This window comes from Dunckerocampus dactyliophorus, chromosome 7 (assembly GCF_027744805.1).
Source record: "Dunckerocampus dactyliophorus isolate RoL2022-P2 chromosome 7, RoL_Ddac_1.1, whole genome shotgun sequence".
In the NCBI taxonomy this organism is placed as follows: Eukaryota; Metazoa; Chordata; class Actinopteri; order Syngnathiformes; family Syngnathidae; genus Dunckerocampus; species Dunckerocampus dactyliophorus.
In genome coordinates this window covers 13,413,000-13,440,555 of record NC_072825.1, presented here as the reverse complement: position 1 = coordinate 13,440,555, position 27,556 = coordinate 13,413,000, and the positions used below count along the sequence as shown (strand labels likewise).

At 41.0% G+C, this 27,556-nt stretch overlaps 1 protein-coding gene across 1 annotated transcript in view; it reads right to left on the bottom strand.

The window, feature by feature from the left end:
- The window catches only part of macf1b (microtubule actin crosslinking factor 1b), a 34,593-nt gene that overhangs the window by 6,196 nt on the left and 841 nt on the right, over positions 1-27,556 (bottom strand). Inside the window, exons 3-36 of the mRNA XM_054782428.1 lie at positions 26,046-26,186; positions 25,874-25,932; positions 25,179-25,290; positions 13,415-13,471; positions 13,164-13,334; positions 11,563-11,729; positions 11,317-11,476; positions 11,120-11,204; positions 10,783-11,027; positions 8,923-9,042; positions 8,749-8,856; positions 8,440-8,658; positions 8,045-8,248; positions 6,782-7,013; positions 6,418-6,644; positions 6,210-6,332; positions 6,035-6,136; positions 5,783-5,884; positions 5,503-5,667; positions 5,241-5,396; positions 4,895-5,092; positions 4,427-4,555; positions 4,149-4,319; positions 3,904-4,059; positions 3,603-3,809; positions 3,387-3,506; positions 3,155-3,324; positions 2,901-3,060; positions 2,398-2,592; positions 1,995-2,120; positions 890-1,033; positions 578-766; positions 355-469; positions 95-261 (exon numbers count right to left, since the gene is read on the bottom strand). Of these exons, the coding sequence (XP_054638403.1) occupies positions 95-261; positions 355-469; positions 578-766; positions 890-1,033; positions 1,995-2,120; positions 2,398-2,592; positions 2,901-3,060; positions 3,155-3,324; positions 3,387-3,506; positions 3,603-3,809; positions 3,904-4,059; positions 4,149-4,319; positions 4,427-4,555; positions 4,895-5,092; positions 5,241-5,396; positions 5,503-5,667; positions 5,783-5,884; positions 6,035-6,136; positions 6,210-6,332; positions 6,418-6,644; positions 6,782-7,013; positions 8,045-8,248; positions 8,440-8,658; positions 8,749-8,856; positions 8,923-9,042; positions 10,783-11,027; positions 11,120-11,204; positions 11,317-11,476; positions 11,563-11,729; positions 13,164-13,334; positions 13,415-13,471; positions 25,179-25,290; positions 25,874-25,932; positions 26,046-26,186 (5,202 nt within the window). The remainder of the gene's footprint in view (positions 1-94; positions 262-354; positions 470-577; positions 767-889; positions 1,034-1,994; positions 2,121-2,397; positions 2,593-2,900; positions 3,061-3,154; positions 3,325-3,386; positions 3,507-3,602; positions 3,810-3,903; positions 4,060-4,148; positions 4,320-4,426; positions 4,556-4,894; positions 5,093-5,240; positions 5,397-5,502; positions 5,668-5,782; positions 5,885-6,034; positions 6,137-6,209; positions 6,333-6,417; positions 6,645-6,781; positions 7,014-8,044; positions 8,249-8,439; positions 8,659-8,748; positions 8,857-8,922; positions 9,043-10,782; positions 11,028-11,119; positions 11,205-11,316; positions 11,477-11,562; positions 11,730-13,163; positions 13,335-13,414; positions 13,472-25,178; positions 25,291-25,873; positions 25,933-26,045; positions 26,187-27,556) is intronic.

Here is a 27,556-nt window from a genome sequence, read left to right as displayed (position 1 = left end):
GTGCACAAATACAAAAACATCGTAACATCACTGTTTGAAGATGGAACAACCTGTACAACCTGTTTCTTATGAACAACTGAAAAGCCACAATAACCTCTTTCAGTGTTTGCTGGTGTTGGTCCAAATGTTTTTGTCTCGCCAGAGCCAGGAGCCAAAGTTTCTGCCACTGACTGACCAGTTGACTGAGCTGTGGCGTCTGGGGGTCAAGGTGCCCCAGTGGGAGTGGTGCCGCGGGCTGCAGTTTCATTGTGCTCCTCCTCTCTGCGTGGAGAAAAAGCAACATCACTCAGTTAAATAACTATGACACATAATCTGTTATACATTGCTATTTTAAATTAAACATGTTCCTCTTACTTGTGAGTGGTCGTTTGTTGGGGGAAACGAGCTGTTTAGAAACATTCTTATGTTTGCAGGACTTTGTTGCGTTTTCAACCTCTGGGAACTTTATATTTAACTCCTCCATGAATACCTGCACAAAGAAAAATATCGACTTACTTTGTGTGGTAAAAGGCTACGCTATAATTGTATCCACACAGCAATGGGAACATAAAAAAAAAAACGAAAAAAAAAACCATACAGCATGTTGCTCAATGAGCTCTTGGTTCTGTTCTGTGTTTTCAGGCAAAGGCTCTTCATCTCTGATGTTGAGAGCTTCTTGTGCTGAGGATATCCACTCCAACAGCCTCTGGACTTCAGCTCTCTCTGCCTCTAGCGATGCTAAACTGGTCTGGATCTTTAAGTCCTGCTGCTGGGCCCATGTCAGAACCTGTTTTAAAAAAACAAAGTCAATGGTCTTATCACCATATATGATACTATTCATTTACTAAGCAAAAACTGAAAAACCCTGATATATTCTGCTTCATAACATGCATGTCATTTTTCCCCTAACCTCCTCATAGCGGGTTTTGGTGACACCCATCCAAGACTTGAGGGTGATAACAGAGTCTGGATGACAGGATGAGAGGATCTCTTCGCCTAGACACTGTATATTTTCCAACTCCACTGCCTGAGCCTGCAAAGTAACCACTGACTCCTGTGGAAAACAAACAAAACCTTTGGTCAGCATTGCATTTGATCAATTACTATTGTTCCTATGTGGTTAAACAACAACGCAGCCTTATGGGCCCAAATAGTGTGAGTAGAGTCATGCAGCGGCCTGCCTGAATGACTGCCCTTGTTAATGATAGTCATCAACCCCCTTCTGCGGCTCTGAACCCCCCTCCTTTTTGACCTTCCCAGATATGCTCTGCATAAAATTGTAAGCCAGAGAAGAAAAAACAAATGGGTATTTGTATTCACTCTCACCCAGTTTACATGTTCAAAATGGAGCACAGAGATCTATAGATTTAGTTAAACCTACCTGGTATCAACATTATACTCTACAAGTGACATATATGTACTACTGGAAACCACACTACTAGACAATATATAGTAAGGAAGTACGCTGTCCAGAAAAAAAAACTATCAGGAACTCTCCCAATGCTAAAGTGTGAGTCTATGTTATGTTTTATTTAGATCAGATAGATTAGATTAGATAGATATTTTATTGATGTCCAAGAGAAATTTACATTTCCAGCAGCTCTGCAAAAATGTCACAATGACCTTAATCACTTAAATCACAAAAAAAAACAACCCTGGCAAGACCTGAGAGACAAGAAAAATAAGAAATAGAATAAGAATAAATAACAAATAAATAAATATGGGACAGATCACATCAAATTTGTAGTATTTATATCTAATATATGTTATTTTCCGATATTATGTATACTATATTGGGTTGTATGTAAAGTAATGTAAGTAAAGGTGACTATAGGGGTGTTATTTCACGTCTAGAGGACTCTAAAAATGATTAAAAAAACTTATTTTCAATGCTCTAACTGTGAAAGTATTCCATTTATAAATAAGCAATCCTACTTTGTAGAAATTCACTTATCAGGAACCAATTAACCACGATTAACGAGGGATTACTGTACATAAAAACTGTGACATATTACCTCATGTTGTTTGCAGAAAGCAAGCAGACTCTCCTCCTCTTCTGGTATGACCCCATATTTTAATATCCTCTCTGCCTCAGTAAGGCGCTCCATGAAAGAGTGGACTAGGCCATCAAATTTCTCAGCCTCAGGAGAGCAAAGATAAATAGAAGGGAGATTAACAGCTACAGTAAGTGCTAACCAACTACAAAGCATTTTTGCTGTGATATTATGTAGTTTTGCTTAAGACCATCTGTATAACTACCTAATCTAGAATTGTGTGTTCCAAAAAAACTTAAGAAATAAACAAACTCAACTCAATTCGTTGTAACCATGCATTAGCAGCATTAGTATTTATGAATGTGTTAGGATTTAAGAGTCAGAAAGACAATTTTATTGTGTCATCAACACTATTTTTAAATACCTGCTGAAGCGCAACCTCCAGTCTGTCTTGCTTGCTGACTGACAGTTTGCAAACCACCTCCCAGCGGGTTTCCAGTTCATCCATCTGCTCCTGCAGCCAGTGTGCATCAGCTGTACTGCTCCTGGTCAGATCCCTGACTGAGCGCTTTAGGGTCTTTATGCACCCGGCTCGCTTCCCCAGTTCCTTTTGGAATGCCTAAAGAGTAAGGAACAGCGATGAGAACTTGAACTGAAGAATTGTGCAATACATGCATTTTTTTTTTTTTTTTTATAACTTAATACCATCTCTGGAAAAAAAAAAAGATGTCTGTTGGTAAGTGACAAATGTATCATGAAAGTGTGGCTTCTAACATTCTGCATATAGTTCAACTGTTTTGATAAATTTGTCAGCTGGACTAGAAAGTGAAAAATACAGGAACATCAATGATAATAGAGGATGGATTTGTCTGTTAAACATTGTTTATTTTGTGGGAATAATGTACCATTCCGGATTACAAGACACACCTTGTGTGTGTCGATCAGATTGTTGACCATGTCTTTGTCTCCACTGACAGGAACATCCTCAGCTAGGTGGGGCTCAGCTCTATACAGCCAGTCATTCAGTGCGTGAAGAGCATCAGTGAATCTCCCTGAGAACAGCAAAGCTTCCTCCAGTTTATGTTGTCTGTGGGATAAAAAAAAAACAAAAACTTAATTATAAAACGTTTAAAGTTGGTAGAACTGAATTGGATCCTTTCAACATCACTAGAACACCATACCTCTCCATGGACTTTGCACTGACTGTGTCCCAGGTGTCTTTTAGTTCAGCCAGAAGGTTTTTCAGGTGCTGTCTGTCATGGCTGCTTTGAGCTCTTTCGTGAAGGTTGCGGCCACTCTTCAGTGTGGCCTCATACATGGGCCTCTTGGATCGCAGCAGTTTCTGGAACTCCTAAAGACAAATCTTGTAATAATGGAACACTAACAAATAAAATGTGCTGACGCCAAGTGTACCTTCTGCTCAGTTAGTTGTTGTTTAATCTCCTCATGAGATGGCGCAATCTCTTTATGTGTGTCTAAGGTCTCTTCTACCTCTGTCATCCATTCCACCAAGATATGCCAGGATTTATTAAACTGAAATATTGTAATATAATGTAATGTAAACTCACAGTGAAGGTCCATGTTATACAATGATGGTAATAGCGAGTGAGGGTGGAAAACCTTTTTTACCTGTTTGGCATTCTTTTTGACCTCATCCAGCATCTTGCCTCTTTCGGAAATACACTGTTGTAGTTTTTTGTACCGATCCTGGATGGTCATGATGAGGTTATGGATAATGTCACAGTCTTCTTTCCTGCTAAGCTCTGCAAGTCTACTGCCAGCATTCTCCACTGTGGTTTTCTTTTCTCCGTAACCATTCATTTCATCCACCAGTGTCTGTACAGAGTAATAAAAATGATATACCAGATTATATATCAAACAGGCATTATGTATACTCCTGATGACTCTTGATGTACTCCTCAAAACATACTCTGTGATCCTGCAGTTGGTTACAAACAGTCTCCAGAACAAAGCTGGGAGTTGGTAGGATCCCAATAGACTCCTCACACTTGGTCATCTTAGTGAGAAGGTCCTGGACGTTACTGTGGAATTCCTTGGCCAGACCCAAACCTTTTGTAAGCTTTGCCTATGAGAACATCAATACCCACTTCTTTAAAAAAAAAAAAAAAAACGGCTGTAGTGGTAGAACTGAAAATAATTGATGAGTTCACAAACCTTTCGCTCCTGAACTTTGTTGTATACAGAAGTCCATCTCTGTTCCAGAATTGACAGGCTGTGCTCTGTATTTGATCCCCGCACAATGTTACTGTCTTCCAGCATTCTGTAGATGGCATTTTTCATATTTGTGTACATGTGAAGCTTTGACTCCATCTCATTGCACAACTCCTGTTGAGGGTGACCAGAGCAAACAAACATTTAACATTTAAGCCATTAGGAAGTTTATTTGTTGCGAAATATAAGAGTTGCTAAATGTAAGGATTTGTGGGACTTACAACATGAGCATTAAGCCTCTCAGTGGCGGTGTCTGGCATGCCCCACATGCTTATGGAGGATGACAATCTGATATCTGTGCTGTCCAGCCACTGCAGGAGGTCCTGAATATCCAATGTAATGTCTTGCACCTGCAAGAGTAATCAGTTATGAGCAAAATATCAACATGTAACAATCCCAGCCATTAATCATTGCATTTGCATAAATAGGGGTATCAAATATCTGTATATAAAATGTATGTAAAAAAATACATATATACACACACACATACATACATATAATATATACGTATAATCATATACTGTATTTAATATTGTAAAATATTATAAACAATAGAAAACTGTATGGACTGACATCTGTATGTTGATCATTATATTCACCACAAGAGTGCGCCAGTCTACACACAGACAAGTGAACAGGCCTTAAAGCGAAATAATGATCATGAAAATAAGGAATGTTTTTTTTGTTACCTGACTGAGTCTGTTTTCTAATTCCAGCTGACAACGTTCAGTCTCACAGCGAACAAACTCCCAGCTTTCATTGAGTTTCTCTAGTCGAGACTGCAAACCGTGCGCACAGTCCCCAGGGCCAACCTCCAGCAACTCTTTACCGGCCTGGTTCAGGGACGCCACGGTGCGTACATGGGACATGACATCATTACGCAAGACCTGGAAAAATACAAACATTTCATAGATAAAACCAATTTATTATATTAACTCCCACAGGTTGTGGTTGATTGATTGTTATATTGTCTTGAAAAAAGTCACATAACTGTGAAGAGAAGTAACTGTTCACTTCATTTTTTAGGAAACATACCTTATGTTTGGCCAGCTCTATTTCACAGGCCTGCAGGTCGATACTGATTGGCTGCTTGCCCTGGAGTTGTTCAGCAGTACGGGCAAGCCATGTGTGCAGTTCATCCAGTGCGTTCTGGAATTGACCCAGACTCAGTAGTGCACACTCCAGTTGATGCTGCAAACAGAAATAATTGATGTTAGGGAACTGATGTAGGGAAAATGTATTGTACTGGCATGAGACAATAACTGCCATACTGGGGCACATTAAATAGAACGCTCACCTGTCTGTTGACGGTCTCTGACTCCAAACTGTCCCAACGCAGTCGAAAGTCGCACAGTGGTGAGACTGAGCATGGACGTTCTGAACCCGGAGACAGTCGACACACAAAGCGATGGTTTTGGCTTTCTATTTCAATCTTCTTCTGGTAAAGTTCTCGTTTAAATTCCTGGAGAAAATACATAAATGAGTTAACAAACTGGTGACAGGCATCAGCTGAAGTGGCAAACTGGAAATAACATTTTCAACAGACTACTATGTATGGAGGGACATCACAATATCACCTTGAGATCACGTAGCTGGTCTTTCACTGACTCCAGGTCAGTTCCAACCATGAACTCTTCAGTTGACCTCAGCTCTGCAGATTTCAGCCACTCAAAAAGCCCCTAAAATATAATGTTTTTTTGAATTGGAAATGTGAAGGACCAATTGAACAGATATTGTCATAACCAAATTAACACCAGCATTGTGCAGTTAGGATAGCTAAATTTCGCATTGGACATAATGCATGTATGTTAAACACAGCTCGTATTCACCTGCATAGTATCTTGATAATGTAAGGCCATCTGCAATGAATCCTCCAGCTTCTTGTGACAGTCATTCCACAGTTTGCTCAAGTTGTTCCACACACAATAAAGCTTAAGAAAAAAAACGTAAATAAGTTATTCTCATTGTAACATAGAAAATAACTGATTTGAATGTATTGTTTACTTCATCCAGACTCTTTGTGACATCTGGTTTGTCTGTGTCCCCACATGCTGACATCAGGTCCATTCCAAGAACACCAAGAGTGTCTAGATCTCCTTGTAAAGTGTCAATATCCTCCCTGAGGGTCTATTGGGTGAATGAAAGAACAAGGTTGTATATTGGCAAACCTATTATTTATTACAATGCAGGGTTTAAGATATCCCAGACAAACCTGCATGGTCTCCAGGCTCTGGCGAATTGTTTCAGTGTCTGTCTGGCTTGTGTTGAGATCCAAAACTGCCTGCTGAGCATCATTAAGAGCTGATGTGACATCGGAAATGCCATTCCAAAACTTAATGGAAAGGTCGAGCAGTTTCAGCAGCCACCTTTCCCTCTCTTGAACCTCACTGAGTGTCTCAGACAACAGCTGGGAAAGGGTAGACACTTGCTCCTGGATTGCTGGTATTGCAAGGATGAAGACAATATGTTGAGAAGCAATATTGCTAAGTGTGGAATATTAATAATGTGAATGAATGTGACACATATGAGGGCATCATTATTTCTAACAAGGTTACATTCAAACTGAAGTTTTAGACCTGTGCCAATGGATGTATCCCCAGTTGCCTGTGTGTTAGCCAGCAAGTCGTCTGTCTGTGTCTTGACACTGCGGAGGCTGAGCTCCAACTTGGAGAGTTCGGCCAGTGTGTGCTTGTTGTCATGCAGCTGCTCTTGAATCCTCGGTGTCAGGCCTTGAAGCGACGTCGGAGTTTGGATTTGACTGAGCAGGCGGTCAAGCCTGTCTCTGAGAAGACTCATTCTCTCATTCAGCTGCAAGAACAAGAATAAGTTGCATTTTTTTTGCCCATAAAACAAAATACAAGCGACAAAAATATAAACCCAACACCTTCGTTTTTGCTCTCATCCTTCCTGAGCTGAGCTCAAAGATCGAAAACAAAATTCCTATTTCAAGATTCAAGAGTCATGATTCTTTATTGTCAATTTTCTATATATACAGGACATACAGAGAATCAAGATACCGTGTCTCTCTCACTTTACTTGGAGCTAATAATAGGCTAAAAGAATAATAACAAAATAAAATACAATTAAAACAACAGACAACTTGGCAGTGCAGAAAGGCAGCTTGTGCAGAGAGCAAGTCTTTGTGCAAATAACAGCGGAGGTAATTCTTGTTGAATAGATGGGTGGGTGGATTTCTCTCAAATATTGTTCATAAATCTTTGTGAGTGACCACTTCTTCTTTGCTGAGATCATCCATCCCTCAAGATGTTGATTAGACAGCATGGTGTTTGCATAGGTGTGCCTTAGGCTGGCCCCAATAAAAGGCCATTCCAAAACGTGCGGTTTTATCACACAGCGCAACACCACAGATGTTGCAAGTGTTGAGGGAGCGTGAAATAGCTATGCTGACTGCAGGAATGTCCAGCATGAATTGAATGGTCATTCCTTAAGCTGTCTCCAAAGGGGTTTCAGAGAATTTGTATAATGCAGTAAAACTGCAAAGCCAGCCACTGACCATCCATTCATTTCCAGTGCGAATGGAGCCTATCCGAGATAACTTCGGGCAAAAGACTACACCCTGTATTGGCAATGACAGGCAACCACAAGCCTATCAGTAACTAAGTCCGCTGTATATTAATTCATTTAAATTTTAAACAGTCGTGTATCCAGTCAGTCACAGGGCACAAACAACCATTCACACTCACATTCACACTTATGGGCAACATAGAGGTACCAATTAACCTCCAGTGAATCCCCATTTTTAAAATATCAACACACCACTGACTGAGCTGATCAGATAACTGTACTGACACACTGAAGGTGGAGGGAACAAGTCTCACCTGAGTGAATCTGGGTAAGGCCTCTTCAAGAATACTGGCGGTCTCCCTGACACGATTTCTGATGGCTTGATGCCGCTCCTCAGCCTCGGTTGCCAGACGACAAAATTCCTCTCCTTGAATTGGATTAAGCTCTGACAGGCGTTTCGCCAAGGAGCACAGGCGTGAGATCAAGGGTCTATGCTCTGCTATTGACTCCCTCAGACCCTAAAAATTGGGGTGAAAAATGGTTTAATAAGAGCATTAGTTTTGTCCCAGGTTGCCTTATTTGAGTTTAAACTGTTGATGTTGAGAGAGACAAAAATAGTTGAATGTAATAGCTACTATACTAGTATGAAATGGGTTCTTTGTTGAACTGAACACAAACAGCGATAGTGAGAAAAGCAGGTTCCTTTTACCTGTAAAAGGTCTTGTTGTTGACGGAATGCTTCATAGCTAATCGTGCTGAGGGAGAGCTGCCCAATGAGACCTTGTGTTTCTTCTAGCCAGGGTGAAACCTCAGCATGGCCCTCTGAGAACTGCACAAGAAGTGACTGAGCATGCTCAAGCTGTAGAACCACATGGGAATTAGTGGCTGAAGTGGTGTAGCATTGCTCCTGTAAGGCATCTAATGGTGTCTGCATGAAGACAAGAAAGCCCGTTAAAATAGTATAATTGCCTTGTAACTCCAAGTGTCACATATAAAGTAATAATAATAAAGAAAATACCTGCAGATTGGTCGCTTCTCCTTCATCGCTGTAAGTTTGCAAGATTTCAGCAATCTTAACCATCTTCTCAATGTTGAACCTGTGTTGGAGAATCTCCACAGCCAAAATCTATCCAGGAGACTTTTATTTAGTGATTCATTTCAATAACAAATAGCATTTTTGCAGTTCACAGACCTTCTGCTCATTGAGTTGATCCGATATGAGCAGTGGATCCAGAAGAACAGTTTTCAGCCGTTCAAGTCTTAGTGCTGTGTCCTTGAACCAAGTCACCTCTTTCACCACAGCTTGTTCTAGCTATTAGAAACACATAGAAATATATAGTGGTAATTCCATCAAAATATGGAATATTCATTATTTACAGAAAAAAAAAAATTAAACATATTTTGATGTTAGTCCTTTGAAATAAAGAAAAGAGGGAATCCAGAGCAGAAGAGCGAGAGAGATAACTGCTATAGCACTTATTCACAACTCAACTACAGGCGGTCCTTGGGTTATGTATGAGTTCTGTTCCTAGACTGTGATGTTAGTCGAGTTTTGGTGTATGTCAAACACACGAAGGGCATACAATACAGTAATAAAACACTACATGCAATAATTAAATAAAACTTTTTTTTTTTTTTTAAGCCAAAGCTCGAGCGACCTTTCCATCTCAATAATAGGACAATTACGCCGCTATTATTACTGTCACTTTCAGAGGATTAGCTACCTGGCAGTTATGTGTCCTGCAATTTCCACACTATAAAACACACCAGTATTTAAGCCTCAACCACTGAATTTAAAGACAAAAACAGATTCCTCCATAGATAAGCCGCACCGGACTACAAGCTGCATGTTTCCAGGTCATGACATGGGATATTTACTATAGTGTTCCCTCGCTACATCCTTATTCAACTTTCGCGGATTTACTCTTTTGCAGATTTTTTATATGTGCAATTTTGCACGTTTTTTTTAAACAGCGTATGAATGCGCACTGTGTTCTGTGTCCTTGTGGTGTGTTAGAGTTATCTATCCGCGCTCATTTTGCATGTGTCTGTTATATTGTCAGCTGGAGTGAGCTTAACCAGCTGCAACTCAACACCAGCAAGACAAAGGAGATGATCATTAACTTCCAGAGGAAAACATCCCACTTCACACCGGTGAACATCCAGGGAGCGGACATAGATTTGGTAGACAGCTACAAATTCCTGGGTGTTCACCTTACCAACAAACTGGACTGGTCCGTCAACACCCACGCCCTCTACAAGAAGGGCCAGAGTCGCCTCCACCTGCTGAGGAGACTGAGGTCCTTTGGTGTGTGCAGGACTCTCTTACGGAGCTTCTATGACTCTGTGATGGCCTCAGCCATCTTCTATGCTGTGGGCTGCTGGAGAGGGGGCAGCACGGACAGGGACAGGAGCAGGATAAATAGACTAATCAGGAGAGGGAGCTCTGTCCTGGACGGTCCTTTGGACTCCGTGGAGGAAGTGGGGGAGAGAAGGATGTTGGCTAAGCTGACATCCATCATGGACAACACCTCTCACCCGCTACATGACACTGTTGTTTCCCTGGGCAGCTCCTTCAGCAGCAGACTGTTACACCCACGGTGTAAGGAGAGGTTCCGCAGGTCCTTCATACCGACCGCTATCAGGCTCTACAACTCCTGAACCTTTTTGTATTCACTATGTCACTATGCATTCTTTACTTGTCTATCTTGCTTGCTGCTGTAACATGTGAATTTCCCTGCTATGGGATTAATAAAGTACTACTACTACTAATATTTACTACTGCTACCAGTAGAGGGTGTTGTGTACTCATGTGAAAGTTGAAGACTTGTCCAGTGTGTCTTTAGAGCCACAACAGTCCTGATTGGCTAACGCAGAACCTGACCAATGTGTTCTGCGTTCTGACTGTAAACCATTGTCAATCAATCTCTTCCATGCAGCACTGTCTGGTTCCTGTTGTACTGTATGAATGCAAGCTGCTAGCGAGATATCAAGTAGGGTAAGCAGAGTAGGCCAAGCTATTTGAAGCTAACATTTTAAGACTTCATCTTACCCTCTGTCTTTCAGCTGTGCATAGAACTGCATCTCCTGCGTGTGTCTGTGCCCCAGCTGCACCCAAGAGCTCCCTCTCAATGCGGCCCAGCCACAGGTGGAGGTCCTCCTGGCTGGATGTACAGCGGCTAGAGGCCTCCAGGGCTTGTTCCAATCTTTGGAGTACATCCAGGCTGCTCAGATTTAGCACAGAGCATCGGATACGGAGGCCATCTAACTTCTCCTGCACCTGGTGACCTTCCTCCTCTGAAATCACGGCCACATCAACAATTATTAGGTCAGAAAAAAACAATTTAACAGTTTTCACTGTGTGTTCTGCATCAGTACAGGAACTTTACCTGAAATCACTTCCATGAGATCACGACCTGTGTTCTGAAGTTTTCCTAGCTCAGCAGCTTTAACCTGAATCTCAACAGTGACGGCCTAAAAATAAATTATGGCATATCAAATAATGCATATTTCTCCAATTAAAACAAACATGCAGTGAAAGAGTACTCTATATATATATGCTAAAGTTGTAGCATAAACTTCCAACCTTTGCCCTGTCTGTGGCCTCTGAGAGATGCAGCATCACTCTTTCTGCATTACGTAGTTCAGCAAGGACCTGCTCCACAGATATGAGCCACAGCTGCAAACTGTCTGTACCTTCCTGGAAATGCTGGGCTCTAGGTAGAATGCACTCCAGACTGACCCTCCTACCAAAAATGAAGTTCCCATCATCAGTAAGTAAGAATTGTGTTGCCAAGTCAAAATGTTGCGTTACTTTGTCAAAGGTCCTGACCTTTGCTCCGCCACTTGCTGTAATGACTCCCACTTGTGTTTGAGAGCAGAGAGCTTGACCTTTGCCTGCTCCCCCTCTTCGCCTGGGTGAGCCTCCACTAGCCGAGGACCCTCGGACAACATAGTATCCATACTTTCCCATCTGTCTTTTAGGAGGCGTTGTAGAAGCTAAAATGCATGATGCATAGTTAACACAGTATGTTTAATGACCTGTGATGTGTCCACATAGGTAGGTATAATATTTATGGAAATCCTAACAGACATTTTCATTAATTTAATCATGCATATAAGACAGTTGTGCAGTCACTTGAATTTAGGATAAATCAGTTTTCTCCGGTTTAGCTTGTTTAGCTTTACTACCTTTGTGTCAGTGTGTCCTTCTCATGTGTCAAGCTGACATTGTCCAGAGCCAAGCAGGTTTCACCTCCTCCAAAAAGAGGTTGCAGCAGAAAGGTGAGAAACCTGGCTGTTTTGTTCACCTTGACGAAATGTTCACTAAAACTACAAGAGCTCATTGTGGCCACAGAGGCTACCATTCACCCTTGAACAGAGCAGTTTTTGTAGGGGTCTGACCTTCTTCTGTTGGCTTATTTCTACGGTGTCATCTCCCGAGATCTCGCAAGATTAAAACGTGATGAGATTTCTCATTTAGAAAAAAGCTGTCTCGAGATAATAAATAAGTAATCACACGATAAATGATAATGAACTCGATAATTTTGACGGCCACGTGCATGCGTGTCTGTTTTCCTCGTCTCCTGCCGCCAAACTGACAGGAAGAGTGTTCACACTGCATTGGTTCAGCACCTAAACGTTTCATAGAACAACAGTGAACAGGGTGAGACCTCTTGTCAGTCATACAGTCGCTTTGTCTCTGTGGGGAAGGCAGGGCCACTAGCATATACACAGCAAAAGAGTGCAGCCTCGTGAGGAGCAATGCAAGGTAACGTAGAAATTAGGATGAAAAAAGATGCTTGCAAAGCCCAATGCCCAATTTCCCATCTGGGAAAAAATACTACACATACAGATGCAGAGCCAACGCTTGGTCGGCAAAGTAAATACAAACGGAATAGCGCAAATGGTGTGCGTCCACAGAAAGTTATCGCAAAAGAAACGCTGCTCTTTAATACAATTAAAAAGCCAGCATTTCATGAAAAGTTTGACAAATTGCCTTTGAGAAATACATGTCACAAACACCAATTTCACAACTTTACAGTGAAAGCTGACATCTTGCATTATTATGACATATTATTTATTATTCTATATTATCAATACAGCGGTTTGTTCGGTCTCAGGAAATGCTGACAATAATATAGTTTAGCTTCAGTTTGTGGGACAATAAACATTTAAAAATGCACCTGCATTGACTGTGACTTGGTTAAATAAAAACGTTTGTTTGTCCAGTCATATTTTTTCATTGTACTTTTCTTAAAATTAATGTTAAAATCTCATATCGCCTTGTGGACCCAACCTTGTGCATCGTCTCATGTTGGGAGTTGGGTGTCTCGTGACACCCCTACTTACTTCCACAATATGGTGGCTCTATATACTGTAGCCTTTGGAGTGTGGCATGAGGTTATCTGATATTATTCATAAGAAACACACCCTTTGTTCTTGAAGTTGTGCTTTCACCACTTTGACCTCTGAGGATGGAGGTTTCTGATTTGCTGTGAGCTCTTCTATCTCACACACCCATGTGAGCAATGCTTCCAGGTTTTGGAGGAACGTCTCAGTATCTGTAGAGATGTCTTTCGGGGACAGTGGAGACTTGGTGCTCTTTTGGAAAATATACATGCCACATCAATAAAAAGAATGAATCACATATTTTTCACTGTTATAAAAGTAATAGAACATACCCTCCATTTATCCAGACATGAATCTTGGTCTGAGCTTGAGTGCCCATCACTTTGGAGCTGTGAAGTACACAAGGTTGCATCATTGTTGATAGAATTGGTAGTTGAATGCACAGTTCAAACTTCAGATCAAACACAGGCATTGTGCATTGCTTTTAAAGACAGAATGGAAAATAAAGGGATGGAAATGATGAAATTATTAGATTTGGTATGGTTAAAAGGATTTTATCAACCTCAGCCAGTTCCTCAGCAACTCCATTCAGGACTCGCACAGTTCTTGTGATTATGGGGTCCCCTCCCTTTTCACCCGTTGGATACTCCGTCACTTCCACAATTTCCGTCACAATAGTTTCGGTCACCTCCGTCACTTCCGTTACTTCCCTTGATGACAAAGTCTTCCAAGACCAGGGACTCCCTTCTCTAGAATCTCTCCTCTGAAAGCTGGCCCTTTTCTCTGCAGCAGTCTTGTCAGAATAAGTCAAGGGGGATCTTGCAAACTCTGGGGGCATCGTCCTCCTTGTTAGTGTGCCATTACGTGATGCTTTTATTGGAGATGGGGTGCTCTGCCAGGCGTTATCCAAAGTACTGGTGCTCCTGATTGTGGAAGCCGGCGAGCTGCGGAGAGGTTTGTCTGAAACGGGTGTATGAGATCCTTCCTCTCCCTTGTGATACGCTTCTTGTGCCTCCTTGTCATTCTCCTCCCCACATTCCTTGATCTTATCCTGTGCATGTTGATCAGGTGTCTGCCACTCTTTTCGCCGTTGGTAACACTCCTTCAGGAAGTCCTCATCTGACCTCACATGCTTAGACTTTTGGCCCAGGCAGCTGGGCCGGCTTATGAGGTTACCCATAATCCTTCAGCCCAGAGGCTAGTGAGGTAATAAGTCAGGTAAGAGCCCTTGGCCATGCATGCGGAATCTCCTTTAGCTACCTAAAATAAGAATATGAATGAATCATCATGCAAAAATACTGCTCTTTCAAAGTACTACATGCCACAGTAAAATGAAACCAATGTCTCTGCATTTTGCTGTGCCAACAACACCCCATTCTTGGCCGTGAGGGAACCGTAAAAGAAATACTTTGCTCCAACATTGCCAGTGTCTTTGTTTTCATTTAGACCACAACACACATGCGCGATCTCACACCAGCAGTTAAAATATTCTGGGATTACAAATCTATGTGACAGGCTTGTCAAGGATCCCACTGTTGATCCTGGCATGAAGAACCAGTGGCAAAGATCCAACTCAATCTATGAATCCAGCCAAGACCGGTCCAAAGAAACCCATTAGGAAGCCAATTAATATGACAACCATACAAATATAAAAACCGCCTTTATTTTCTGGTGTGAGGCACCAGTGAGCTTCTTTTGAGGACTGTTGATTAAAACTGAAACTAAGGATACATTTGCCCTTCTTATGTTCTAAAATTACAGCCACCCCAGCCTAAATGCCATCAATATATTTTTACCCAAATTTCTACGTCATTCAAAAAAAGATTACACGTACTGTACATACAATTTTTTTCTTAGCCCCTCTGTTATCCTCAGTGCCATGCCTTTATTATTTGAAGAGGGGTTAAAAGTCAATTCAGTTATGCTGGTGTCGTGAGGTGAGCCCATCATGCGATCACAGGGAGGATTCCTGTTGTAACAGGGTCATCCCATTGTGGCTGGCCCAATTCAGAACTCTGGAGGTTACCTTGGGTCATGCTTGCTGACTAACGTGGCGGGGGTGCAATTTGGCTAAACAAATAAGAGAGAAAGAGGAAGTGACTGTCTGTTGTTCATGCTTTAAATATATTTATGCTCTCCATTCTTTTGGTTGCCATGAAAAAAAAAGGAATAGGAAAATAAGGAAACTAAAACATTAAATTCCACATCAAATATGAAAACGCTTCCAATTTAGAGGGTGTGGCTTTTAAATAAGCGACAACCAAAATATGCCCCATTTTCTTTATGATGCCCTCATGCACATTAGTAATTACTTATCGTGTATGTCTTGACAGAGCAGATGATGCAGTCAAGGAACACACAGGGGAATACTGAGTCAGATCAGAGAATGGTGCCCAGACAAAGCCCCGGCCTCAAGATCAATGATTACCCAGTTAGCTCACATCACTACCCAGCAGTGAGTCTTTGGGAGCCCACGGTGTGTCTGTAGCCATGTCTGCATGGGTTAACAATTCAAAAGCAAGGGTGTGCATTCTCTTAAGTACCCGTTTGTGGTCATTCGCTAAAATACTGACTTGCTTCTACAGTGGTCTAAGAGAACTGTACATGAAAAATATCAAGATGTATGCTTTGCAGTATTCAGTATGTGGTCGAAAAATAGTGTGATTTGTAGGGAATTTTGTCGTCGTAGACATGATCTTCATTGCTATCACAACGCACACAAAATGATCGAGCCTGCATATGATAGACAACTGTCTTTGTTGGATACTCAACTAGACAGGACCAAGGTGCCAAAGAATCACTCATCCATTTCACTCATATTGTGATGACCTAACCATCCTATCACTTAACCTGTTTAGGAGTCTCCTGTAATTCAGATGAGCCCTCTCTGTGTAAAATGAATAGTGAGGAAATGCATTGCATTTCCAAATTATTTTAATAACTAAGGCCTTTTTCATGATGAAAAACAACAGTTTAACTAGCATGTTATATTTTTAAATGTTTTGCATTTTGTAAAAACCCAGCCATGCACACAAACCAAGAAGCACATAATAGAGGGGATTTGCAATTAGCAGTAGAGTAATAATCATCAATCACAACAATTCGCCCCTATGATGTTTTGGCACTCGAGGTTAAGTGAGGTTCTAAAATTGCAATCACGGTAGTGGTCCCTGAACAAGCATATACAGTAGCTTTGCATTTCCCCTTGAGACTCATATAACATATGGATGCATGAATTGTGTACAAGGTCACAAGTTCACCTCACAGATCTTCCAAGGCACAACACACTCTTGGCACAGTTATCAAATGGGTCAACAAAGTTGTAATGTTGATCAGGACTGATTAGGCAACTGATTTGAAACAAATGTTCAACAAAAATGTATACTTACATGACACAAATCCATTCATGTTGATGGTTTTTGTAGGAATGTTGCAATATCTGCTCCAAAGCCATTGTTACTTCATTCAGAACAGAAAATCACAATTCTTTCACAATAACACGGAATGCCCAAACACAAATACCCTCCAAGCCAATATTTCACTTACTAGGAGTTTTGGCGGTTTTTGTGAACTATACTTACCCTAAAGCAAGGACCAACAGCATGAGTAAAGGAATCCAGCCAGTCCCCATTCAGCATTCAAATAGCGAAGGGAAAAAAAAAAGCTTTGTTTGAGCATCCTTTGAGTGGCCTCCCAGTTCCAACATCCCAAACTGAAGACTGTGCGCACACAAACACATCCATACTCTCTTGAACACACACTCAGTCACATCCACTGATTTACTCCCATAAAAACACACTTTCTAAACACAACCACACACATGTCCTGATAACTCATGCTTTTTCGTTGCCCACAGTCACAGGGAAACAATGTCCTCCTCCTTTTCCCTCACAGCGCACCCCTCCCCTCAGTTCACTTCTCCTCCCACCGGCTCTGCTCCTCTCCCTTTCTTCTTTGTTGTGGGAGCTGTGATAGAGGAATTCCTTCCTTGTTAACGCCGCTGATGGGATAGCGCGCCCAGATGGAGACAATGTATTCCAACGGCTCAGTTGAACTCCCACAGCTCCATGCCAAGAGAAGCTTATACATGGAGGTCAGAGGACTCCACCGGTTCTATTTAACAACAAGGTGATGTCATTCTCGCCTGCTCTGACACTGCTCAGGTTGCTCCTGTACCAGGCGGCTATTAGGCAAAGTGCCCCTTTTACCCCCCCTGGGCTTTTCCCCTCACTCTCTCCCCCTTCTCATCCAACAAAGCCCCTCCTCTGGATTTGAGTAAAGCTTATAAAACTCCATGCTGCTTCTTCTTGAAAAATAGAGTGGGTGGGGGCAAAAAAAGGAGAATTTTCTAAAGACCCCCAGGCCGCTGTCGAAACATTCACATGTTAAGTGACAGCTGCCTCAGCCCTTTCCCCCTTTTGGTGGTGAGGGAGAGAAGTGCAGGCTACAAAAGAAGACACCCACACCCACTCTGATACCAACCCACACATGCATTCACCCAGCCTACTTGCAACCCCCCTTCCCCATTCAGAGTCAGTACAGCAGTCTTCTCAGCAGTAAGAAAGACGACTAATTACCGTGAAACATCTGAGATTACTTTTCAACTCACTTCCACCCATTGTAACCTTCGACCATAAACAAACGACAAAATAGACAATGCGTGTTTTCTCTGGTTTCAGCTTGGATAAGCCAAGGAAGGACCTTTATTTTGAAATGTTCTCATTACAAGATGTCCTAATATTGTCTGGACACTACTCTATCACTCTACTACTCTTTATGTACCGTAGTTTAGGTCAGGACAATATTCTTTTATACTGTACAAAACAAATAACTTTCTCTCCTGAAATTGAGTTCTGTGTAAGGGGTAAACAAACACACAAGAAGTGCGCTCAAAGGTGACTTACCAGAAACTTTTATGGCCCAAATCCTGCCCTCTTTATTCTCATGCTTCTGTATTTCTCCAGCCAGCCAAATAACGAACCAAAACAACTGATTTCACAAACGCATGCATGCTTGTACAATCCATACACCCACTCCTTCCCCGTCAGCGTTTCCAATTAACAGACACGCATGCAGATACACTTTCCTCCTACCAACATCACAGGGTCAATGAGTTTGTCAACTGAAGAACCAGTTTAAAGCACACGCAACTAAAATTTACATATTTCTAAAACCATTATAGATATAGATATATTAGAGATATTGATTGTTTAGTCATGTGAATATACTCGTGGTCAAAATTTTAAGACCAGTTGAAAAATTTCAAGAAATTATATTTTGCACTGTTGGAACTGACGGAGGTTCTAAGTAGAGCTTCAAAATGCAAAATGAAGAAATGGAAATGAGATTTATTGCGAATAACCATTAAACTGAAATAGGCTGTTAATCAACTGATCAAAAGTTTAAAACCAGAGCTAAAAAAAACCCTGAAACCCGATGATGCCGCCTCATCCACCATCTCAGGTCTCCTTGCCATGCCAGTAATGTGCCATCAGGACCGTCAAGGTTACATTTTTCTTATTAGAGAAGAAAACTTTTTTCGCCTTTCAATGTCCAATGTTTGGTGCTCAAATTCCAAATAGGCAATTTTGTGGCGTTGAAGGAGACAAAGCCTTTGGAGACATTTTTTGTTCTTAAACCCCTTCTCTCACAGATGCCGTCTTATGGTTATTGGACTGCACTTGGCACCAGTAACAACCTTCATTTGGGCCGAGGATCGTCCCGTGTTTTCACAGACATCCAATCGGATCCTCCAGCTCAGGTCCGGTAATTTTTTGGGGCCTACCACTTGACTTTTTTGTTCCATAACCCTCAGGATCTTTTAAGAAGTTTTAAACGACTGTCTTATTGCGTCCAACCTCACAAGCAATGGCGCGCTGCAAGAGACCTTGCCTATGCAGCTCAACGATCTGATTGCGTTCAGAGAGAGAAAGCTTTTCTGATTTTGCCATGAAGAGATCATTACAGTGTAAATACCTGACAGAAAATGACATTAAATCCACATTTTTGCAAAGACTGTGGCTTTTGAAGGCTGTGGTCGTAAACTTAAACATTTGATCAGCTGATAATCAACCTTTTTCACTTCAATGCTTGTTTGTAATAAATTGCTTACTCAAACTGTTTTGTTTTTTTTTTGTCTCATTCCCATTTCTTCTTTTTGCAGTTTGAAGCTCTACTCATTATGAGCCAACACTGCAAAATGTAAATTCTTGCCATTTTTCAACTGGTCTTAACATTTTGATCATGTATATACAGTTCTCGTGTACAGTTAACAGACACTCATCATGACCTTGAATGTCTTATGTTGGGCCATTAATGGTTCAATGGAATGTTTATAAATTAAATAAATTAAAGTAATTTAGCATCAAGCTTGTGTACTTTAAATGCATTCCGTTTATGTTAGTTTTGTCTTATGTAAGTCATAATTAACATGCCTTATTTCTGTGTTCAGTTTTGCTTCAAAGTAAATGCTCTGAAATGGAACACAACTGGAGTCTTTGTTGAGAACCTGTTATTTGTCTCAGCTAGGAAGGAGATACCAAACATTAGCCTTTTGTGCCCGGCCCACTATTTGAGAAGCAAAGGCAGTCCTCTAAATCTTAGAATACGTGGTGTTGGGTCCAGAATGTTGTTTAACTTGACAAGGCCGAGCCCTCTTAACATCAGTTCAATTTATATAATTGTCCATTGTTTTGTTGCTAGTGGTAGTGGTACAAGCATGTTGGCCACATAGTCAGGAGATCGGGAAGATCTGGGTTCGAAATTCCGTTGGCATCTCTGTGTGGAGTTTGCAAGTTCTCCCCGTGCGTACGCGCGTTTTTTCCGGGTACTCCGGTTTCCTCCCACATTCCAAAAACATGCATGTTAGGTTAAATGGCGACTCTACATTGTCTATAGGCATGAATGTGAGAGTAAATGGTTGTTTGTCTATATGTGACCTGCAAGTGACTGGCGACCAGTTCAGGGTGTACCCCGCCTCTCAACCGAAGTCAACTGGGATAGGCTCCAGCATACCCGCGACCCTAGTGAGGATAAGTTGCATAGAAGATGGATGGATGGATGGATGGATGGATGGTAGTAGAACACTACACAAAGTAGATAGAAACTGAAGAAGGACTACCTTCGAACTCACCTGTAATCTACAGTACAGCTAGACAACTGAAAATTGGACAATTGAGTGATTGAGGACAATGACCCCAACCACACATAAAATCTTGATTGAAAATATGTGGGCTATGTTTAACCTAGCTTAGAATTGTATTTGTATAAAACCCAGAAAAACACACAGAGCCTTTTTGTAAAAACATAGATGTCCACATTAGACAGCATGACCAACAATCTTTTCTTTGGGTCATTAGTGAGTTCATGTATTTAGCTTTTAATGAACAACTAAGCACCCTTTTCCACAAACCCCCTCTTTATTTCAAAGGAGCTGGCAGTGCTGAGGCACCACTTTGCCAGGAAGACATTCTTGTAAACCATGACACTCTGAGCCCAGCACTCATTATTGCCCTCATTTTGTCCAAACTTTGCCATTTCACAGTACTGTAATTCCATACAGATAGCACACAGAAAGAAACTGCATTCTTTATGAATGCTTTTAGTGGCAACAACCGATTGACGCTTCACAATGTGGCATTCATTTGTCTCCAGGGGGAAAAATTATGTCCATCCATCTTCTAGGGTCGCGGAGATATGCTGGAGCCCATCCCAGCTGACTGTGGGCGAGAGGCAGGGTACACCCTGGACTGTTCGCCAGCCGACAAACAACCATTCTCATTCACATTCATACCTATGGAGAATTTAGAGTCGCCAATTAACCTAACATGCATGTTTTTGGAATGTGGGAGGAAACCGGAGTACCCGGAGAAAACCCACGCACGCACGGGGAGAACATGCAAACTCTACACAAAGATGCCCAACAGGGATTCAAAATGAGATCTTCCAGATCTCCTGACTGTGTGGCCACCGTGCGGTGAGCAAGGTCATGGCCCTTTTGTCAGGTTTTAGAGTTAAATTAATACAGTTTGGCAGCCAGTGAGAGCAAATATTTTGATTTCTGTTCCCATGTGAATGTGGGTCTTAGACAAAAAAAAACATAATAATTTACCACGCTTGTTTTGCCCTTCCTCCACGATTTCAAAATCTCTGCTGCTTTCAAATGAAATCAGACCGCAATGGGTCCACAACAGAACATGATAGCCCTCTTCATGAAACATGAAAAAGGAGGTTCACTCTATGGCCCACGCCTGAACAACTATTCATTGCACACTGCTGTTTATCACCAAAAGAGAAAGCTTTCAAGAAAGTCACTGAAAAGCTGTGGGACATCAAACATATCTTCAGGTCTGTGTGAGTCTTCTGCACTCAGGCTGAGAAGATTTGATGCTGTAATGCTTTCTTTGAATCTCAGAAGGCATAAGCAATGAAGAAAAAACAGTATGTGGCTTTCGAAATATCATATCTGGAAAAACTACCCCAAGTTCTATAAAATTAAATAAATCTGACATGCTGAGGAGTAGCGAGGAAGGAACCCCACGTATTGCTTAATTACAGTGCCAATCAACATGTTAACCCTCTTCATTCTTTAAACCAAATTGTCTGTGAGGAAGACAAGCCCCTTTGGCCAAGGACAAGAAGACCACTGAACACCAAGCAGCATCCACTAAGAGCATGGAAAAAAAGAGTAGCATAATAAGCTGTTGTTGATTACGCCTGTTTGTAAATTGCTACATACGCATTGCTATGTAGGCCAATGTGGGACATACGCTGCATGCCAAGGAGACCCAAAGACAGAGAAGCTTTATACAAGCGTTTCTCATGAGCTGGACAGCTGGCATAAGTATTCACTTTAGACCTAAACATTATGAACTAATGCATAGTTGTCTTTTTGACTAATTTAGTGAATTCAAATTGTATTATTACACTCAACAAAAGTATAAATGCAACACTTGTTTACGTGTAAAACTTTTTGTACACAAAAGGCCAATTTCTCTCAAATATTGTTGATAAATCTGTGTACATCTGTTAGTGAGCACTTCTCCTTTACCAAGATTCATCCACCTCAGATGTGTGTTATTTCAAGACAGCATAATTATTGCATAGGTGTGCCTTCAGCTGGCCACAATAAAAGACCTCTCAGAAATGTGCATTTCTTTCATGCAGCATAATGCCACAGAAGATACAAATGTTGTGCAAGTGCAGGGTGAAATAGGCATGCTGAACGTCCACCACAGCTGTTGCACGTGAATTGAAGGTTCATTTCTATGTCAAAAACCATCTCCGAAGCCATTTGTTTCAGATAATACAGTACAATCCATACAGTAAAACGTTCACATTTTGGAGTGGCCTTTTATTGTGGCCAGCCCAAGGCACACTGGTCATACTGTCTATTCAGCATATTGATATGCCACACCTGACAGGTGGATAGATGATCTCGGCCAAGGAGAAGTGCTCACTAACACAGATTTCCACAGATTTGTAAACAATATTGGTGTACACAGATGATGTACATAGAAGTTAGTTTAGTCGCAAATCAGAATCCGAATACCTGGTGGAAATTTTAGTAGTAGCTTAGCTATGTGGGTGATAGGTAAAGACCATAAAGAAAGTGACATGGTGTCAGCGTGGTCAGCACTGTCCCCTCGCAAGCAAGAGAGTCCCCAGTGCTGACACAAGATCTAGAGTCAGTCCATGGTTGCCCACTGCTGTAAGTCCATGGCTTTCTTTTTGTGCATGTTTGTATTCCTTATCCAAGAGCCCCCTTAACATTTGCAAACCATGCCTGATTGCATTGGCTGTCCAAACTCAGCAAATAAAATATTACTGAATGATCTGCTTTAGAGTGAAGTGAAATGTTAAGTAACAGCAGTTAAACAATGAGCTGAAAGTCAATAAAGCACAATAAAGCATAGGGGACCTATAGACTCATCACTTCAAGCACCGTACCGTGTTGTCATCTGATTGATTTTGATCAAAACATTTTGTGCAAATGATTACATCTTTTTTTAACATTTGGATAAATACATATCTGTTGTTAGATACTGTATAATCAATCAAATCCATGCAATGATTCAAATTTAGATAGTGAATTATATTCCTTTGTTAACTTAGTTCGACATCCTCCTGGTTGAGGGTTATGGCATAGTTCATGGTTAAAAATCTTACAGTAAAATGTGTCAATACAAGCCTTGTTTGTAGGAGCAGGTGTGAGCCTCTCTCTTGTGTAATGGACAAGAGCCTGTATCAGGGATGTCCTCATCCATGCTGCAACCTAATGAGTCTCCGAGGCCCAGACTGAAACTAGCAATGCAGCAAACTAACAACATTACCATGACAAATGTGTGTCGCCAAATGTTTTTAACAGTTTAAGTTCACATCGATCACATGCATGAGGTCATGCGAAACGTCAGCCTAGTTTGGCAAGCATCAAAGATTTCATTTTGAGCATGTTTTACTTTTTCTTTGGCTTTTTCGCAACACATAAGGGAAAAAGGAAAAAAAAAATACATACAGAAGTCATGTTAGGTTAAGACTTAAGCTCCTGTGGTGTGCCAATGATTTTGTCAACCAGGACCTTTCGCATTCTTTGAGTGTTTTGTTTTCTAAGAAGGTTAAAGAGTGAGATGTTGCATCCGCAATACAAATCACATTTAATTATTTTTTTATGTCCAGCGGCTAGCTTCTTTTTGCACTCGTATGACGGTTAAAGATTAAAATATTACTTAATTGTATCATTTGTGGAAACAGTTTGACCCTGGACGTGATTATTATACTACTAGAATGTGTAAATCTGAGTTTGATCAGCGTCCCACTCTGTTTGACCCCAGAGGTTCTACTATACAGCCTTGATCCTTTTGTCAATTTCACCAATAGCTCTTTCTGCAGCATGCAGCCAAATTCTACAAAGGACAAATATATTTGGCCTCATCCTGTGTTGCTTTATGCTATAGCGCCTTTCATTCCATGTGACACAATAAATCGGCTCAATAAAAACATTGCACAATGTCCATGTGACAGTTGTGATCCATAAAACAGTCTGATCTGAGCGCATTTTCCGCAAGGACTTTCCCTTCTTTTCTTTCTTTCTCGTCATCCCCTCAGAGTTGAATGTCTTTTCACTGTGTTCATTCATGTGTGCAGAGGGCCTCCAGTGCCAACCACTTGGGTCGCCTGACTGTCCAGACTAAGCTCAAAAAACCTGATTTCCCCGCATCTCCCCCAATAGTCAAAAGTATCCTCCTTAGGCTGTCTCATTTAAAGTAATAATAATAATAATAATACACAGTCATACTGTAGTCCTGAGATCGGGAAGATCTGGGTTCGAATCTCCGTTGGGCATTTTCTGTGTGGAGTTTCCATGTTCTCCCCGTGTGTGCGTGGGTTTTCTCCAGGTACTCCCACGTTCCTCCCACATTCCAAAAACATGCCTGTTAGGTTAATTGGAGACTCTAAATTGTCCATAGGTATGAATGTGAGTGTGAATGGTTGTTTGTCTAAATGTGCCCTGCGATTGGCTGGCGAGCAGTCCAGGGTGTCAGCTGGCATAGGCTCCAGCATACCCCTGCAACCCTAATGAGGAGAAGCAGCATAGAAAATGGATGGATGGATAATAAAGAATGATAATAATAAAGAATTATATCAAAGAAAACTGAAATTATTGTCATCTTATTCTTTGCATTGTAGCTGAGTTGGTATACACCCTGGCTAGTTTAAAAGAATGATGTCATATTTTCAATCTATTATTCTCTTGGTTAAAGTTAAGTTTGCTAATAATAAATAGGTCGGTGCAACATTTTTGTGACAGATTGGGCTTTCAATGCAGGATCTCCATGGCACATCTGCAGCATGTCCACCACTTTATGGATTGTTTTGGAGAAGTAACGGAATGTGGAATATAGTGCTACAGATTACAGAAGGCTCCAGTACAGTATAAAACTTGAAATAAATTGCAAAACCACTGTATCTTCACTCTTTTCACCAAAGTAAATGGATGTGCTGGCATGAAAAATGTTCATGAATGGGATCAGGTTAAAAAAAAAAGAAGAGATTGGTAGATAAGAGTTCAGGGATGACAATGAGAAGACCAGAACTGACCGTGGGGTTCAGGGGGGGCAGCCTCATCTCCATGCACATCAGCCATTGTCTCAGCGCTCTGATTTGACCCCTGAACTCACACTGCCAGTGACTCAAATCCTCCACATCTCTCCTTAAAACAAATATAAACAATGCGTTATGTTGAACAAGTTAAAATAACTGTTGCATAAATTATACACATACTTAAGCAACAATACTAAAATTATCTGTGCCAATCGTCTTCAGACTTTCATCAGAATATTTGTTTTGTAGCCTTTTTTGCTTGCTGATGCACAGTAAAGTGCAATTGCTCAACATTGTTTAGCTTCTTTCCATTGACTGCCTCGAACTGACTTGGTGCTCGACGCCTCATGGCGGCAATTGACATCTTTCACATTTGCTGGGAATACAGTCCCTTGCGCAAAATGGGGTCCCCCATGGACGTGGGCCCCTAAGTGTGTATTGTGTGTAGGAAGGGGGCCGCCCTGATTTCAACATATGTCACGGTCAGACGGAGCCCCGTTGTTGAATTATGTGGGATGAAAGCTCATATTGATTAGCATATGTTGTCCTGCTGTAGGTTATTGATTTGACTATCCTGTTGTGTATTGTTTTGATGTCACATTTTTCTTTTCTTAGAAGACTTCCATGTTTAATTCTTGAGATTTCCATTAAGATAAGCCTTCATCATCGGTTTATCAAAGCTCTAAGCATACCAGTAATGCCGATTCTGTGAGGTAGGTGTTGTTGATGCAAACAAATCGCCTCCGATATCCTGCAGTAATACACAAGTTGTCCATGTAGTACATTTAAAGTACATTGTGTATATACAAATTGTATATATACTGAACGAATCGACTATATTCTCTCCTCTAAATGCTTACTTACCTCACTGCTTACAGACGCAAATGCAGGAAGTTCTGAGATGGAATGAGTCCAACTTGAGCAGTCAAGGGAGTCTTGAGAAGAACTAAGGGAGATAAATGCCTGGTTGTCCTTGCTTGTAGTCCTCTCTATTGGACTCCGTGACTAATGTTGGCACACAAAGCAAAATATGCATGTATGCAAATTCATAGGACGAATAATAATATTCATGAGGTCTATTAAATACAGTATTTCATTGAGATAAACTCCCGGGCACACATTGATGTGGTTTCCACAGGCCCTCAAAAGCAGGTTATAGTTGATAAAAACCTAGTACTCAGTATTATAGCCATTAGTATAGAACAGCAGCTAGGCTGCTAAATTTAGATAAATTATGACAAGACTCTGTCACACTGCCCCCTGTGGTCAACTGAGCAAACATTCTGTTTTTTAAGACTAGAGTATGTGGTAAAATGAAACTTTAAACACTAAACATACATCTCAAATAGTATATATTTGTATTTATATCTGCAAAAGATCAATATAAAATGACAACAGGGCTCCTCAAAAGACATTTATTTACATCATCTTATCTTGAGAACGATCAGCCCAAACAACCATCTCCAAATGCTAACTCAAATGATTGTTCATTTTAAATATTAGAAACACATTTCAGAAAAAAAAAACACTTCTTACAACAGCAGTTTTTAATGTACAAGATTCCCCCTAAAAGTATTGTAGGAAACAATTAAAACAACAGTGGGAACATTGATGATACAACAAAACCCAATTAAAATGAAATTAGAAAATAAACACAGAAAATTAATAAATGATACTGTACATGTTGTGGAAACTGTTAACACAAATGTCCATGCTGTCTTTACTGAAATAAAATTACTTAATGCAGTACATGTGCCTTGTAACTAACTAAATTTCTATTGGAGATGAATAAAGTACTGTATGTGTTATACTGATTATGCAAATTACCACAATTATTGTAATGAGGACTTTGTATTTAGCATAAATAAACGTGTCTTCGATTGGTTCTCAATTATTTTGTGTAATGCCCCTTCTGGGGGACAGACATTTTTAACCCCCCCTCCCAATACTATTGAGAACCTGATATTTATTAGGAATGCATGAGCATGAAACGAGTACAGCTTGTCGGTATCTGCAATCGTGATGAAGGAAAATCCTCATCGGGTAACTACTTAGGTATTCACTCTTCACGCACTGTGATTGGCCAGTCATACACAGCGACCGCCCCTCCCTAGACAGACTCGCTCCAGACACAGAGAGGAGCCATGCCTTGTTTGATGTAAGATGTAAGCACCACCCATTTCCGGTCCAACCATACTCACTTCCGGTTTATGCCCAGCCCACTACAAGTACAGATAGGATACAGATAATTTAGATGGGTGAACAGATACAGATAGTATCCTTGATCATCCCTAATATTTATCTGGACTGTACAGACTGAACTCAAAAATGAAACTAGCAAAATGCAAAATGGAGAGCAGTGAAGAGTATACGTG